Source organism: Rhamphochromis longiceps, linkage group LG18 (genome assembly GCF_057381845.1).
Source record: "Rhamphochromis longiceps isolate RC_006_pf linkage group LG18, R_longiceps_female_GT1.1, whole genome shotgun sequence".
Lineage (NCBI taxonomy): Eukaryota > Metazoa > Chordata > Actinopteri > Cichliformes > Cichlidae > Rhamphochromis > Rhamphochromis longiceps.
In genome coordinates, this window is record NC_140574.1 from 14,888,589 (window position 1) to 14,907,135 (window position 18,547).

Here is an 18,547-nt window from a genome sequence, read left to right on the forward strand (position 1 = left end):
AATATGCATAAATAGCTGCTGTATGTGACTCCAAATATCTCACACAGGTGACACATTTTTCTTCCGCACAGCATCCCAAAGTTGTCAAAACACTGGGTTCAGGGTGTGGTGTCAGGGCAGGCTGACCAGAACAGCTAACAACCATCGTCTAATCATGTCTGTCCTATTTGAGTATGATGCCAAGACACCAATTGACAAGGATCCTTTGTGGTCACACGACTAGTGAGGACCTAGACTATGAGGTGGTACGGTTGGATAGGGGATGACCCACACAGATATATCACATTCAACCTCCTAAAAGCATGGAGAGAGGCTGGAATTGCATCTCTGGTGATCCAGGTGAAGGAGAGAAGAGTTGGAGCCGGAGGTGCCAAATTCCACTATTTCCCCTCTCTCCATTGTGATGACCATCTCACACAGGAGCAGACGTTGCTGCATTGCAACAGCATTTTACAGATGTGTTCTCCTCCCTACCTGGCCGCACCAGTCTCATTGAGCACCATTTCGATACATGCCCTGGCATGCTGGTGTGTTCACAGCCCTACAAGTTACATGAACATAAGAGACAAATTGTTCAGAGGGAATTGGCTGCAATGCTAAAGCTGGCAGTAATAGACGAGTCACACAGTGCTTGGTGTAGCCCCATAGTTCTTGTGGTGAAGAAAGATTGGTCTATATAGTTCTGTGTTGACTATCGCATGGTGAATGAAGTGTCACAGTTTGATCCCTACACCATACCCTAGATCATCGAGCTCCTGGACTGGTTAGGCATGGCTTACTTTTTCACAACACTGGATTTAACCAATGGCTACTAGCAGAGGGCCTTCTCCTCTCCGTATGGTTTGTAGCAATTTGTCACACGTCCATTCCGCTTGTTTGGTGCAGCAGGTGGACGCAGTCCTGGAGTCCCTGAGGTACGCGTGGCCCACGGCCAAACCAAAGAAATGTGCGGATGAAGGTACAGTATCTGAGGTACCACTTGGTAGATGGGGAGGTGTGTCCACAGATGGATAAAACTGCAACCATTGCATCCTGCCCATGTCCCAAAACCAAAAAAGAGGTGAGGCGGTTCTTGAGGCTGGCCAGTTACTACCGCCAGTTCGTTCCCGGCTTTGCATAACTGACCAGCCTCTTGACTGATCTCACCCAAAAAGGTGTCCCAGATCTACCGACTGCTGCAGTGGTTAGACTAGGAGGGACAGCTCCGTGGCCTAAGTAGGGTGATGGGGGTATGTGGCAGGGTGTAGGGGAGGGGTGGAGCAGTGGGTTCAGGTCGTGGTGTTAGCAGAGGATGACCAGAAATGCTGACAACCATCGTCTAATAATGTTTTCCCTTTTGAGTGTGCAGAGCGGAGGGACACAGCTGGAAAGCTGCGCAGTGATAAATATATTGTGGGATACACTGCAAATAAAACACCATCAGCGTGCAACGCAGTGTGCGTGGGTCCTTATTCCTGTCACACTTATGTAATATGATTGTGTATCCTTTTTATCTCTTAGTAATTCTTGATTATGTCTTTTTTTGTCTTTATTGCTGAGTGTCTGGTTTTGCTCATTCTGTATCTTTTTATCTGTTCACTTTGCTTTTCAATATTGATGTTTTATGATGTTGCTTTGTATCCAGTTTCACTTGTTTTGCATCTGCAGGTTTTATTTCTCTTTGCCGTTGTTGGTACAGGTTTGTGGTTGTTTTTCATTCTGTAGTTTTGTCTCAATTGTACTTTTGCACTTCCTTCTACTCATTTTATTTCATGATCGTGTAAGCACAATAGACTGACACTTTGCACAATTCAAATGTAATTTTTTGCGGGGGGTTAAAGTATTGGTCATCTTGTTGCATGTCTTTGTGGCCTTTTGACTTGTTTCCCAAATCAGAAACTGCTTCTTCTTGGTCTTTTGGGTAATTCATTCGTCTGGCTTCTCTCTCCTGTGTGGATACCAACAAAGAAACTCAACTGGAGATTTAATTAAAGCAGCTCAATATTGATACCTAAGCTTTGTTTAGCTGCTGATAAAAGGTCGCGTGGCTGACTGGAGGCGTTGCTTTCAGTTCATTGGTTCCCTGCGGCGATTTCTTGTGTGTGCTGTCCGTGGTCCTGAAAGTAAACAGCATCGCCAGCGGGCCACAGTGGCCTCTGCGGGCCACGCCTTTTGGAGTCCAGTTGACAGTCTTAACTCGACCAGCATGCAATTTGGGCTTTTTAAGTAGCACATGCAGGAATTCAGATGTTAAAGTTCTGACTAAATGTGAGTCACGCACATCACGCTGCCCACTCAGTGCCTCACAAATTGCGCACAGCAGGGGACCGGACCCTGTACCTTCTGGAGCGTCTGAAAGGCGCAGGCGCAAATGTCAGAGTTTTATGAGTAGTTTCTTTTTGGAAACAAAGTCCCCCGCACGCACGCGACGCAAAGACGTGAGGAGGATGTTTTTTCTTCCATCACATCCCAGACTTTGAAAATCTGTCTCCTCCCCGCGCTGCGTCGATGCACTTGTAGACTAAACAGCTGTCTCACTTGGCTTTCTGCGTGTCTGACGAGGCGAGAACCCCGAAGGTACTGACACCTTCATCATCATCATCATCATCCTCCTCCTCTTCCACCTCATCGTGGTGCCGCAGCAGCCAAAGCGGTGAGTGCGTCCTGCAGCAGCAGCAGCAACAACAGCAGCAGTAACGGCACCTGTCTATTTTTCCCAGGACGGGCTTTTCTTGTTTTTTTAATTGTCTTAGGAGTGAAAACAAGGTAGAAACACCGCCGCAGAACCGTAAATGCCGATGGCTCCATGTGCAGACATTTGCGCAGGTGAAAATTAGGCATCGGTAAGTTGCTTTGACTTGTTTTCCGGGGTGTGTGTGTGTGTGTGTGTGTGTGTGTGTGTGTGTGTGTGTGTGTGTGTGTGTGTGTGTGTGTGTGTGCGTGTGTGTGTGTGTGTGTGTGTGTGTGTGTTTTATTGAAAAATGGGAAGCAGTGAATCCGTTTCGAGTGAATGTGCCGTGAAAAGGGGAAGGCTGACGGTTTTTTTTCCTGCTACATGTGCAAGCGAGGGTCACACACATGCCTGATGTGTTAAAGATGTGCGAATGTGGGAATAAAGGAAAAAGACAGGGCAAAAAAAATCGCCCCTTCTGTGCGGTTTAGCGAAGGAGAAAGCAGCTGTCACTTACTGTGTCTTGTGTAGACGGATTTCTTCTCCCTGTGATATGATAGAAATCAACCGACGTTTTGCGATCCGCGGTATGTGGGCCATGTGACCTCTGTGCTTCAGCAAAGGAACATTCATTGAATGTATGTGGAGGTTTTGGATTGCGGTACACGTTCACGGCATTGGAAGTGGGTTGATTGGACGCGGTTTTCTCGGATCGCTTTGAATTGGAAATGATGTATTGATGCAACACAATGTTCTGGGGAATTCAACGCACATACAGGGGAAGAGTTCTGTAAAATCCCCTTTGCAGTGAAAATAAATCTTTAAGGAATCTGAGCTGGGTCTCAGATTTTCTCTCTTGTTTTTGTCATGCATCTGCTTATAGACACAAACACACACAGAGAGTCTTTTGGTTGATTGGCATGTTGGTGAGTGGATGTGTTTCCCAGTGTTTTCTTTTCAGCTTTTGTTGACATCCGTGCCAAACAGATGTGAGTAAAAACTGTTATAGCTTCGTCTTCTGCTCCATGCAGTGAATAATCCTGAATAGTCCCATGGCTGCAAACCTTCCAACATTTCCTGGTGACTCAGTACTGAGCGAAGCAGACTCTCTTGGCTTTCTTGCCCTCAGGGTAGTTCTGCCCGTCTGTTGTTTTCTGCACCAGAGCTTTCTCAGGACCAAAGAGACATTGATTTGCTCTACATAAGGCCATTTTTAACTTCATTTGAAGCCCAGAGCAGCGTGACTGCTTTTGGGTTAAATAGATGGAGTGTGGGGAAAAAGAGCGGACCAATCATGCCAGTCCCCGTACCTATCTGCCCCTCTCTGTTTTATTTGTGCATTTCGGTTTGATTGCTCACCCTGAAAGTTTGCTTTCAGCCCTGTTGGACATATGTCTTCCTCCTCTGTATCTCTGGATTTTTCCTCTGAGCACACTCTGTCCTGTTACTTGATAAAGCATCCGAGAGATGCTTTAGAGGTAATTGGGTTCAGTACAAGAAGGAGGGGATGCAGAGTGGAATTTGTTTCTATGTGTGCATGAATTATCTTTAGGAGAAGGTGTGCATGTCTGCTGGTTTACTGGTTGTGTGCTTGTTATGTGTTTCTGGTGTTGCTGTGTTTTGTGTTAGCAGTGAATCATTGTGTTTTCAGGAGGCTGAGCGGATGAGTAAGACATGAAGTCAGGGAGGTTCGGGAGGGGGATGTTTTAAATTCTGACCCGAGGCACATGAATTTTATTATCTTAAAGGAAATTTAGAAGAATCTTCCAAATTTCTTGCCTTTTGGAAATCAATTTGTCTTCCAAAAACCCATGTTCATGTTTTAATTTAGTGAATAGATGATGACATCTCTTTTTCTGTTGTTTATTTACTCAGTAAAATGTTGCCTATGTGATTTAATCAAAGTGTGGGGTGCTTTAGAGACAAAATATCAAATCATGCACACCCACTGAAGGCCTGTGTTTGTTTATATGTTTGATGTGTCCTAGTATGAGAGTTAAGTTGTGCTCTGCAGTATAAATCAGGGTGTTTTTGCTTGTTTATATTCATGTTACACAGCTTAGGCAAACAACAAAATCCAACATTTGATGGAAATGTATAGAAATGCACTGAAGGGCTGCACCTGTTATTATTTGATATGAGTTGACAACTGAGCTAAAATAACCTGCTGGTTAATTAACTACTTAAATTCATTGTTTTGATACACACACCAAAAAAACCCCATCTAATTGTTCTTTTTCTATTTTTAAGTGACAATATTATCTTTTTTCTTCAGGGTTACTAATTACCTGAAACAATACCTGATGACAGAATTGATTCTCATGCGCATGCGCATTGTTAAGTAGGACTGTGTGAGGCCCGTGTAAGTGTGTCAGAAGGTATGAAGGTATGGTAGGAACAATAAAACACATACTTTAAAAGCAGAAGGGTAGGAAACATCCAAATTATTTAATAGAGTTGCTCCATAAAACGTCCAAAGATTGCCTTGAATAAAGGTTAAAATGAAAGATGCCACAGTGTCCAAAAACTGTTGTGTAACTCTTATAAAATCAACTCAGTATGAATAAAGGCATCAGGAAGCATTTCAGTGTAATTTGGCTTAGACTTTAGCATTAAATTAGCCACTAATTATATTTATAGTACACAGTTCTTTCAGTCTTTAGAAGTGCACTGTGATTTAAAGTCTGTTGAATAAAGTCTTGAAAAAATTAAAAATAATATTTTTTTTAAAAAAGATGACGTTACAGGTCATTCTGGCTTTGTGTCTCGTTTACACAGATTCATTCACTTCATCTGACATGAGCAGTGACGTCAGCACTTGAAATAAAGCAGAAATTCTCAAGAACGAACCATTTTAGTCGCCACAATTAGCAGCAGTAACATTATTAGTTTACACACGTGTATCTGCAAATTGCGATTCTTGTTATGACTCAGAAAAACTTAATGATGTTGTTGAGTGATGGTTGTTGTTTCTTCTTCTAGTGTTTTTTCTCTGTGTGCTGTGTTTCAGAGCCCTTGATGAAGCACGGTGACGCTGTGGGGAGCATTTTTAGTGCATCCCTTTGAAAACACACAGGCACACACACACACACGAAGATAGCAAGGAGCCTTTTGGATGCAAACACTTCCCAGGGGATGATGAGAGGCTTCCTGCTGACTGCAATCTTTCTGTTGCCCTTGGTGAGTAGCTTCTGGGCACTTATCTGTATGTTGTCCAGATTTGTGTGTGTTTGTTTGTGCGTTTGTTTGTGCGGGTGTTCAGGAGCATTGGAATGCATATATCCATCCATACGGGTATGTTTAGGTCTCTGTTATTATCCTCCTGTTCCTCAGCTTGAGCCTGGTTTATTTTTATATCCACACTTTTGCTGATGTGTTTGTGACAAGCAGTAGAAGGATGGAAATCACCCCCATGCACACCACATCAGCATACGTTACAGATTCAGGATCAGCTCATCATTAAGGCAAGCACAAAAACAGATGGCCTGACTGACCAGAGAACTACCCATCCATCTGCCGTGACTCACTTTTCTGTGGTCTCATTGAAATGAAAAGCAGAATGGAAGAGTTGTGCAAGGTGTGTGGGAGGAATTATATTCAGAGAACTGATGCAGCATAGCAGCTCTTTCCTTGGCCAAACCACACAGATGTAGAAATTGCTTTAATATAGTTAATATCGTACTTTTCGTGATGATGGTTTCTTTTTGCCTTTGTAGCTGCTAGTAAAAATTTCACAGCAGTGCCAGCTGATGATGGTGACTCAAATGAATTCATAAAGTGACCTGGCAGCCAGAAACATTGTGTCCAACCTTGAAGTCACCGCCCCCTGACATATGTGAAGTGCTTCTTCAGCTGACATCTTTGAACAGTGCCCATCTAAGGCTGACCTTTAGCGACTGTTGTGGCAGATATGTCTGTGGTGATGTACTTATTATGTGTCCGATGGGTCTGTACAGTGGGCCAGTGGTCTGCGACGTCATCTGAGAGTTATTATCTGTGTTGTGTGGTTCTGTGGGTGCTACTGAGTTATCTGGCTCTCGTAAAAATAGCCTCGAGGGGGGAAACTGAATTCTGCAGCCTCAGAATGGAGGCCATATCTGGATAGACATCTGTTTGAGAGAAGAAGAGTTACAGGGAGCAGAGATTAAAAAGCACGCTTAGAAATATATTGATGAGCCCTGTACTTTTACGCAGCTTAGTCATGCCTGTTTTATGTGTCTTTTAAAATCAAATACAAAAATTGTCACGAGTCGCTTAGAGGTTCCACTCACAGGACTCCTGGGTAGCGTTCAAACGGAGATAGTTTATTACAGATCTTCACCAAGTGTATGTACAGACAGTGCGAGGTTAGTGCTATATACAAGACATGAGGGGCAGGGGTCCAGGCCTCCAGGGAACACGGGGAAATCACACACGCGCTCAAAACAGCCTCTCTCCACTCCGCTAGCGACCTGTCACTCCTTCCACACTCCACACATACCCCATGGCGTGAACCCGCCATGAGTTCCGCTCCGGCAAAACAGGGGAGAGGGAGAGAGAGAGGAAAAAGAGAAGAGAAGGGGGGCTAGGAGTGAAGAGATGCTGATCAGCGCCTTGCCGATCCCGCAGGTCGTGACAAAAATGTTGATGCTCATAGTTCTACCATCAAGTTTAAAAAATACTGATTTCACATTATATACTGATATTTCCGCATTTAAAAAAAGAACTTGAAAAAGGTGCTAATCACAATATTAGCTGTCTTATTGTGGCCTCAAGACCCATCACAAAAGTCTTTAAGGTACCAAGGTTTAACAATATCTGAAGCTAATGTTAGCATAAAGATTATAATTAAGAACCATTGACTCAATAACTGCTTAATGCACATTCTTTTGTATATTAGAGCTACGATGTATTAAAGTGGGTAGAAATTCTTGCTAATATTGTGGGTTTAGATCACAGCAAGCAACATTATTGTATAAAAAAAGGCTCTGAAAATCCAGTGTAGGCTGTGCTAAAGCTAGCAACTAGCAAGGGAAGTCAAATTAAAGCATTTAGCAGGTAACAGCATTACTGCCCCCAGAAGCTTTAGGACTCCAAAACAGAGCTAAAAGGAAAACTCACAATGCTGTCTGTCCCATGTTTAGTCAAAATACCACATGCAGGCTTGTTTTGTTTTGCCACACTGCAGGGTTGTAGTCAATTCAAACTGATGTAAATGGCAGACCTACAGTACAGTACCTTTGGAAGCTCTAATTAAAGAAGTACCGATACCAAGTAGCAGAGTAAACCAAAAAGTTTTACTTCTATTCAGTTTTGTAACACAGAAAGATACTACTAAAGCTATAGGATAAAAACACATCTCTGAATATTTTATTTCCCATGTACATTTATTTTCTCTCGCACAAAACTGCATAAACAACGTTACAGTTATTTTAATGCTTCAATTCTAAACAACTATGATACTGTATTTATGTATGTTTCCATGAATATTATGTATATTTGTAGGTTTTGCCTTTTTCTTAGCAATCTCTCATTTTAAATCATAATTGTAAATTTTGGTCAAGCTATAAATTAAACAGTTAACTAAGATCCAAGATTCAAAGATTCAAGATTCAAAGTGTTTATTGTCATATGTACAAAGAAAAGCATTTGTTTGTACAATGAAATTCTTTCTTTGCTGTCCACAGGCAGATGCCCGGTTAATATATGCAAATTGAAATAGAACAGATAAAATACAAACAGTATAAATAAATAAATAAATAAATAAATAAATAAATAAATAAATAAAGACAAAATTTAAGTGTGAAATAGATATTATGCAAGATGACCTGCATATGTGCAAAATTATTATTACTGTTAAAATAGGTTAGCTGTTCAAGAGACTGATAGCAGTGGGGAAGAAGTAGTTGTTGAGGTCCTCATCAATGTTCCCTCTAAGCTATTGCGCACTGCTGGCATGATTGGGCACAGAAAAAAAATCTAACCTGAATTGAAATTAAAATTAATACTTTAACAATTCTGTTTTGCAGTGTTAGTCAGTAAGCGACTGGCTGCTCCCGTATAGGATTAGAACGATGCCACCTTATCCCATAGTCCAGCCAATAATGCGATTCACATTTGTATATACCGGTAAGCAGCTAATCAACATCGTTGACAGGCTATGACAGTGTCCTTACGCCGACACCGGTGTTTTAGCTAGCAAAGCGGCGTGGCTGATGTGGAGTGAAGCCACGTTAATGACAACGTGCACAACCATTGGAGATGTGAGCAGGACAGACGGAACAATTGACGGGTAAAGTGTGGACTTTATACCAGTTTTGATTTTGTGTTGATAGGCCACGTAAAACCAGAGTTATGATAAAAATATATGCAGTGTTTGTTTTTTTCCTGAATGCAATCGTTGTTTATATTTACTGCGGGAAGAAACGGTAAAAACAGTGTTTTATAAGGAAAACGCTCGAAAGCCTGCGAGCAAAAACACCCTCCACCCCTCCCAGCCTTTCCTACTGGTGGAAAAATGTACCATGTCGACCAATCAAAGAATGATATGGCAACATGACATTTAGTTGTTTAGGAAGGGGGAAGTTTTAGCAGTGGCGGCGGTGTTTTGAGATGTGAGAGATTTTCGACGTTTAGCGCAAATCTTGTGTAGTTAGTGTGTAGTGTAGTCAATAGTTGTTTTGTGTGTCAGAACAATGAGGCGACTACTGAATGTTACAGGTGTTACAGGAGTGATACATCTCCTGTTGTCAGGCCTGCAGGTATCAGGCTGTTGTTCTCCTTTATCTCATAGTGGACAGGAATTATTTTTTGGACCACCACAAATAATTTGGGTGGCATCAGATTTGATGCAGAACAGCTGATTGTTCTGTAAACAGTTTGAAATGTTTATTTTAAAAAACGCCTTGGCTGCATTTTTAGGTAAACAAAAACAAAAACAAAACTCAGTTACTTTTTTGAAGAAGTAACTAGATAATTAATTGCCCAACATTGGTCATTATATACTGTATTTTGCAGACATAACTTAAGAGTTGTCTGCCAGTCTGGACGTGATAGAGCCACTGGTTGCTAGGGAAAAATGTGTTTTCCCTGGCTGGTTAGCAGTGGTTCCTGGAGGTTGTTGACTCTTACTGGGTACAATCAGAGGTTAAAAATGTGCCGCTCAAAAAAATGCCACAGTTGACTGTCATTTCTTTTTCATGTTTCTCTACAAATACTCAGTAACTTACATATGGAACAACTTTTACTTTGAAAGCAAACAGTCTCCAAAATGTACATTTTTTGCCAGTACACTATCTCCGAGCTAAGTTTTACATTTCACATTTTTATTTCCATTTTTTAACAAAAAGAGTCTGTAAATAGTAATCAGTAAATGTGTAAAAAAAAAGTAATATGGAACACATTTTCATTTTAAAACAGCACATTATACTGTATTTTGTTTGTTTGTTTGTTACAGTGTAGGCACTGCTTTATAATGAGCTTAAAAGCATTTTGATTAAACATCAGGTCACATAAGTTGACCGTATTTCATATGATCTCTTTTACTAGATGTATAACTGTGATAAGACTATGTCAAAGCTTAGCAAGCTTACATTTTCAGGCACTTAAGTTAGCTTGTTGTCAATTGCAGCTGAAAGTTACTGACATCAACAGCACACAGCACTAGACACCAAATGTAAAAATTACTTCTGGTATCATGCACTCACATAAAAATGTCCTCAAGCATGAATGATAACAAAATAAACTCCTGTAGCATGAACTTGCAATGCTTTCATAAAGTATTAGCCTTACTGAAGTTACTCTGCAGATAGAATCAGTAAACATCATTCTGAGTAATCATCACTGCCTGCAAACATTATGTTTACTACACTCATAGCTACATCTTTGGATTATTTCATGCAGAAATACAATTTTAAAGCTTATTTGGGAACAGGAAACGGTTCATATACATACATGCACACATGCACAAAACAGGTGAGTAACTTGAAATGGAATGAACAGCACATTTCATACTGTCATCTTACAGGCCTGCCTGCATTCATGCTAAACAGATATTAGTCATCTGCATCCAATTATTTCTCATTTCTGAATCTTTGCCTACACTGTGTGCTGACTCCTGGCTGGTAACCTGCTGCTTAGCAACATGGATGCTTGCGATGGGTACAGAGAGGTCTTCCTTTAAAACACTCCACTAGTTTTATTGAAGAATACCAAACGGTTATTACAACATGAAGAAGTGTGTGTGGGGGGGGGGGGGGGGGGGGGGGGAGCTTGCTTGCTTATTTTTTGCCATCACAGAGAAGTGGCGAAATTATTTGCATTTAACAACTGTTGCCCTTTAAATGGTAATGTGCCAGAGAATGGATAGCTCTAATAATTTTTCACATTATTCCTGGAGTGTTTCAAAATTCTGCTCTTGTGCTTTACAGTCAGCTGATGACCCATCTTATCTCAATACCGATGCCTGAAGTGAATTCATATCGAAGAGGAGGGAGATAGAGTGATGAGTCAGCCATGGCTCAGAGGGCTGGGATATATTACACCTATCATTTCACCATGAGAGCAAAGGAAGGGTTGCAAGAAAGCTAAAGGTGCAAAATAGAGATTGGCCTTAAGGGAGAGTGCGGGGGTACATCAACAGAGAAGATGACAGACATACTGTAAGTCTACTGCCTGAGAGTAAATAGCTTTCCTCACTGCATCATGGAGGAAGATGATATCTTGTTTACTCCACTGTGGTGGCTTTTGTGTGCCCTTTTAATGGGCTTTGGTTTTAGTGGTTAGCAGAGGATGTCTGAAGGACCATAATTTTGGAACCACTGTCCCAATCCCTGGTTGTGTTAGAAGATTATTCCCAAATTTAGTTAGTAACTCAATGGATACTCAAAATGGATAAGAGACAAGAGGATGTTTTATTACAATAGATCTTATTATAACAGTCAAGCAACATCTCTTTGATCGGGTTAGAGTTGCGCTTGAGAATGCAAATGTCCAGCACAGCCATCCAGTACATGTTTTTTATCCTGCCACCTCGCTAGCAGAAACCCAATTGCACCCGTATGAGAATAGCACAGGTCATTATCCTGATAATTCACAGTGAGCAAGTGGACGACATGGTCTTCTGCAGAGCACCCACACCAAAAGCAAACAAGCAAAAAGAGTGTTTCTAGTCAAATGCATCTGATGTGGACTATATTTCCCGAGTCTCCCCACATTAGTGTGTGCGCTTGTGTGTTTTCTTTAGGTGGCCTCCGAGTCTGAGCACTGCGTAATAAAGCGTGAACATGATAAATGCATGGAGAGGATCGCAATGCACAAATCAGATGGAGAAGAATATGGTAAGTGAGGATGCGTCCCCAAGTGTGGGTATGCAACGTTTTCATATGTTGCTTTTCATTTCTGTGCTCTTGTGATTACATGGTCTACGCCTCGGTCAGCTCCAAAAACACAGATCTGCGGATGAAAGTCATGAATAGCTTAATGGGAATTAATGGAATGCAGGCTTGTTTTTATACTCAATGATCTGGCATTTTTCATGCTTGAAAAGGTCATACAGGGACATGTAAGGATGAAAGATGAATGGAGCTGTATTTCTGATTCACATTGCAAATGCATTACCTCAAAAGGCCAGTCATGTAGAGCAAAGAGAAAAATGTTTTCCTCGAGTTGCTTTTGTATTTTATCCACGTCACTTTTCAGAAAAAAACCCCAGAGGAAACTTGTAATGTGGGCCCTGGAAACAATTATTTTCTTGGCTATGGATTGTGGTTTTCATTAGCGACTGCTACAGGTCTCCTGCTGCTTGAAATATGCGCAGCAGACTACAAATCCCAGACTGCACTGTGACTTACAGCTTTGGTGACAGTAACAGAGCCATGAAAAAAAAATAAACACAAGAAAAATGTAAAAGATTTAGAGTGTAAGATAACAAATTTAAGGAGGAGAGGAGCTGTAAGGTCAGCTCGTTTTTCATCTGTAGATTTAAAGGTCGGCCCTGTAGTCTCCCTGCGTGCTGCACAGCAAACTGCATTAGGTTCGTCTGTTTTTATCTGAGTGTTTTCGCTTTATCTTTGCACAGTATGAGGTGGTAAAGTAGAGCTGTCATTTATAAGCAAATGTGAGCACAATTTCTCACACTTAAATGATTAAAATGAGGCATTGTGTTATTTATTCCTTCAGTCCTCTTAAAGATTATCAGTTTGTTTATTTTTTCTTTCAATTTTTTTGTAGCACAAACAGTAGCACATATTGGCCAGCCTTGAACCTTTAACCGATCCCTGTCTCCTCCCACGCCTTTAAAAGAAGCCGTCCTGCTGCTTTCTGCTGACAGCAAATCATTTGTGAGGAAATAAAACTGCCAGGTTTGCAGAAATCCGACATGGAGGTTTGAGAAAAAGCGAAGAGAAAAATGAAAACAAGGAAACAACAAGTCAGACAAAGCATAGAGAAGCTGTTATGATGAGGCTTTTTTTCTGATTGATAAAAATTGATTTCTAAACAAACTGATTTATTAACGGATATCAACAAAAACAGTCTCCAGTTTCTCAATTAAGATGATTTGCTGATTTCAGTTGATTCCAAATAGGTTATCTGTGGATGTTGGACTGTGCAGATTTTGATAGCGCTTCTATGACCTTTAGAAGGTCAAATTGGGCATCTTTAATTTATCACTCTTTTATTTGTTGTATTGTATGGATTGGGCATTCTGTTATTATTTTATTCCCTCATTGCTCTGCAACACAAACAGTTTGTTTATTTTTGTTTTTAACTTTCAGTTTTTAGACCGCAGTAGCACATAATAGCCAGCCTTGACACTTTAACTGATCCTCCCCTCGCTGTAAAAGAAGCCGCCCTGCTGTTTTCTGCTGACAGCAAATCATTTGTGAGGAAATAAAACTGCCTGGTATGCAGAAATCTGACATTTCTTTCATTACAAATTAATTATCTGTGGATGTTGCACTGTAAATGTTTGACAATACTGCCGTGGCCTTTGGGAAGTCAAACCAGTTGATCGAATCTGCTTCAGAAAATGAAATTATACCAGTCTTGTGAATCCAGCCATGTGTTTTTTGTACAAATGTATTTTACATTTACGTGGACAGTACAGAATGTGTGATGTGTGATTTTCATATGCTGAATTTTTGAAGCCCGGCAAATACTATGAGATTTTGCGTGAGATAGGGACAGGGAGCTTTATTAAGCCAGTTACCTCTGTAGCTCAGTTCAGCTCATTTGGCTCAGATTTGCCCTTTAAAAGGTAATTGGCTTTGTGTCCGGCTCACCAGACAGAACCAAAACAGATTAGAGAGCCAAGCAGAGTAGAGAAAGCACTGCAAACACACCGGACACATGCACAAACTCACATATGCACATGAACAGATAACCCCCAGTCACAAAGACACTCAAAGTGCACACAAATCAGACTTCTGCCTGCCTCTGCAGCACTATAAACCGCCCGAGCATAAACTAGAAAAAGGGGGGAAGGATTGAGAAGAGATGGGAGCGGAGAGAAAGACAGACAGAAATTAAAACTGTGAAACCAACACATAGAATAAAAACAAAAATGTTGAGCATCACTCAAGCATTGAGACAGATGAATAGCAGAAGATCAAAACAAAGCAGAAACCGGTAAATGGAAATGAGCTAAGAAATTGTCTGCTTCCAGCTTGATTCAACTGGGACACCAGGGGAATTAACTGTATCACATTAAACCTGCAAAAACCTCAAGAGTTGCTCCTTTATAAGGTACAGCTTGCAAAAACTTATACTTAACCATTCACCATTTTCCTGCAAAAGGAAAATATAGTTGCGAAACAGGCAAACAAACCAGGGAGGGCATCACACTGTCACCCTTTACCATTGCTCTATTCACAGTTTTCAGGGTAACATATGGAAATGATTTCCAGGAAAAAATCCTTTCAGGCAAGAATGGAGAACAATAGAATAGTTCTGTTTCCTGACGGTTTCCAGATTTTGTGTGTTTTTGACATTATTCCTGATCACTGAGTGTGTTTTTTGGTTCCACAGGAATACAAACTGTTAAAACAGCATCAGCCCTACAGTGTGAAATGATGGGCTTTTTTCTGCTGCTGGTCAGACAGAATCATTTGTCAGCTCTTTTGACAGCAAGGGCTGATACTCTCAAGGGTGTGTCTGTGCACAGATAAATGTTAGACCAACTAAAATCTGTCATTTTGGCTCTGACAGTGCATGTTTGTGAATAAATGCAGGTACTTGTGCCTACCTCCTTCCTCAACATCCTCTTTAATGGTCTTTCCAGTGAATTTAGAGCATAAAAGGCGGCGAATAGTGCAAAATACACAGAGTTAGAATAGCTATAATTAATGTTTATATACTAAAACATATATCCATTGATAATAAAAGATAAATGTGCAGCAGAGCCTTATTGACTTTTACCTCACAAATTCACTGTTCCTCCAAACGCTCACTGCTCAAAGAGCTGGTCTTTTTCTGCCATAGCAGGCACTAAAAGTGCTCTGGAAACACATCGTACAAGATCTGAGTCCAACAGCACACACACAAAACAGCTGGTGAACACAGTGGATCATTAAGCATCTAAAAAGCCACATGAATTTTCCTAAACGAGTTGGAGGAGACCAAAAATGGAGCTAAAAGACTACAGGGAACCCATTGCAATCATTTCAAGTCCTTATATTTTTCTCACCTATATATCATTCACACCTAGACTGGGCCTTTGTACAGTTACTCAGTTTGTCCATTTTCTGAAACAAGCTGTTTTAGCTCCTTTGCCTTTAATTCCATTGTTTTCATTCTACCTCTGTTGTTTTCATTCAAATTCTTTTCTTTTCATTCCAATTCCATTGTTTTGATTCAAATTCTGGTCTGTTCATTCTAATTCCGTTGTTTTCATTCAAATTCTATTCATTTCATTCTAATTCCGTTCATTTCATTGAAATTCCGTTGTTTTCATTCAAATGCTGTTGTTTTCATTCAAATTCCATCGTTTTCATTCAAATTCCATTGTTTTCATTCAAATTCCATTGTTTGTTCTCAAATTCTGTTGTTTTCATTCAAATTCCGTCGTTTTCATTTTAATTCCATTGTTTTCATTCAAATGCTGTTGTTTTCATTCAAATTCTACTCTTTTTATTCAAATTCTACTGTTTGTTTTAGAATTCTGTTGCTTTCATTCAAACTCTGTTCTATACATTCTAATTCTGTTGTTTTCATTTTAATTCTGTTGTTTTCTTTTAAACTTCCATTGTTTTCATTCAAATTCTGTTGTTTTCATTTTAATTCCGTCGTTTTCATTTTAATTCCGTTGTTTTCATTCAAATTCTTTTCTTTTCATTCTAATTCCATTGTTTTGATTCAAATTCTGGTCTGTTCATTCTAATTCCGTTGTTTTCATTCAAATTCTATTCATTTCATTCTAATTCCGTTCATTTCATTGAAATTCCGTTGTTTTCATTCAAACTCCGTTTTCATTCAAATTCCATCGTTTTCATTCAAATTCCATTGTTTGTTCTCAAATTCTGTTGTTTGTTCTCAAATTCTGTTGTTTTCATTCAGATTTCGTCGTTTTCATTTTAATTCCATTGTTTTCATTCAAATGCTGTTGTTTTCATTCAAATTCTACTCTTTTTATTCAAATTCTATTGTTTGTTTTAGAATTCTGTTGCTTTCATTCAAACTCTGTTCTATACATTCTAATTCTGTTGTTTTCATTCAAATTCTGTCGTTTTCATTTTAATTCTGTTGTTTTCATTCTAATTCTGTTGTTTTCTTTTAAACGTCCATTGTTTTCATTCAAATTCCTGTTACACCCCGGCCTAGGCAACCGGGGTGCAACGTAAAAAAACAAAGATAAGGAAAATAAAACCACGAAGGCTCTCCACCAAAATCCCAAAACGAAAATATCCCATGACGAAAGTATTAACAAACCCATTCACAACTATTTACAACAGACTATTTATTTACAACAAAACACCAAACTATTTACAACACGGGGGAGATCGCGACCATGACACACTGAAACACAGGGTTTAAATACATAGAGGGAGCAATCAGGAAATGGACCACAGGAGGGAAACACAGCTGGGGCAAATTAGAACTGACGAGACAGGGAAAATGTAAACTGAACACACTAAGATAACACAGACTTTCAAAGTAAAGCAGGAAATACATAAGTCATGCAAAAACAAAACACTGACACACCGAAACGTAACATTTCCCCCTACCCAAAAATCAAACATGTAACCCCAAGTGAAAAGTTTGATTCAGACAAACGAAGGCTGAAACGAAGGCAGACGAAGCTGATGGAGGCTGGAGCGGTCCCACTGACCCTCCAGCAGACGACGAAGGCTGGAGCGGTCCCTCGGACCCTCCAGCGAAGGCAGATGAAGGCTGGAGCGGTCCCACGGACCCTCCAGCGACGACAAAGGCTGGGGCGGTCCCACGGACCCTCCCCCCAGCGAAGGCGGATGAAGGCAGACGAAGCTGATGGAGGCTGGAGCGGTCCCACGGACCCTCCAGCAGACGACGAAGGCTGGTGCGGTCCCCCGGACCCTCCAGCAGACGACGAAGGCTGGTGCGGTCCCCCGGACCCTCCAGCAGAGGCGGATGAAGGCTGGAGCGGTCCCTCGGACGCTCCAGCGAAGGCGGATGAGCAGCTCACTAGCTGCACACACGGACACGCAGCCCACCAGCTGCACACACGGACACGCAGCCCACCAGCTGCAGAAGGCTGGAGCGGTCCCTCGGATCCTCCAGCGAAGGCGGATGAAGGCTGGAGCGGTCCCTCGGATCCTCCAGCGAAGACAGACGAGCAGCTCACTAGCTGCACACATAGACACGCAGCCCACCAGCTGCAGAAGGCTGGAGCGGTCCCTCGGATCCTCCAGCGAAGGCGGATGAAGGCTGGAGCGGTCCCCGGGCCCTCCAGCGAAGACAGACGGAGGCTGAAGCGGTCCTCGGACCCTCCAGCGAAGACAGAAGGCCGAAGCTGTCCCTCCTTCGGACCCTCCAGCGATCCCGGACGAGCCCCCATATGTTACACCCCGGCCTAGGCAACCGGGGTGCAACGTAAAAAAACAAAGATAAGGAAAATAAAACCACGAAGGCTCTCCACCAAAATCCCAAAATGAAAATATCCCATGACGAAAGTATTAACAAACCCATTCACAACTATTTACAACAGACTATTTATTTACAACAAAACACCAAACTATTTACAACACGGGGGAGATCGCGACCATGACACACTGAAACACAGGGTTTAAATACATAGAGGGAGCAATCAGGAAATGGACCACAGGAGGGAAACACAGCTGGGGCAAATTAGAACTGACGAGACAGGGAAAATGTAAACTGAACACACTAAGATAACACAGACTTTCAAAGTAAAGCAGGAAATACATAAGTCATGCAAAAACAAAACACTGACACACCGAAACGTAACATTCCGTTGTTTTCATTCTAATTCCGTTGTTTTCATCCTAATTCTGTTCCATTGTTTTCGTTCTAATTTTGTTGTTTTTATGCAAATTATTTTGTTTTTGATCAAATTCTGTTCTTTTCATTCAAATTCCATTGTTTGTTCTCAAATTCTGTTGTTTTCATTCAAATTCCGTCGTTTTCATTCTAATTCCGTTGTTTTCATTCTAATTCCGTTGTTTTCATTCAAATTCCGTTGTTTTCATTGTAATTCTGTTTTTTTCATGCAAATTCTTTTGTTTTTGATCAAATTCTGTTCTTTTCATTCAAATTCCATTGTTTGTTCTCAAATTCTGTTGTTTTCATTCAAATTCCGTCGTTTTCATTTTAATTCCGTTGTTTTCATTCTAATTCCGTTGTTTTCATTCTAATTCCGTTGTTTTCATTCAAATTCCATTGTTTTCATTCAAATTCCATTGTTTGTTCTCAAATTCTGTTGTT

The 18,547-nt window shown here is 40.9% G+C and overlaps 1 protein-coding gene across 2 annotated transcripts in view; it reads left to right on the plus strand.

The window, feature by feature from the left end:
* Nucleotides 1-2,463: 2,463 nt before the first annotated feature.
* The window catches only part of LOC146647940 (pituitary adenylate cyclase-activating polypeptide type I receptor-like), a 32,736-nt gene continuing 16,652 nt past the window's right edge, over nt 2,464-18,547 (plus strand). For both annotated transcript variants that reach the window (XM_085389693.1, XM_085389694.1), the window contains exons 1-3: nt 2,464-2,822; nt 5,661-5,830; nt 11,874-11,967. In XM_085389693.1, coding sequence (XP_085245819.1) covers nt 5,786-5,830; nt 11,874-11,967 — 139 coding nt within the window. In that variant the 5' untranslated portion in view covers nt 2,464-2,822; nt 5,661-5,785. The remainder of the gene's footprint in view (nt 2,823-5,660; nt 5,831-11,873; nt 11,968-18,547) is intronic.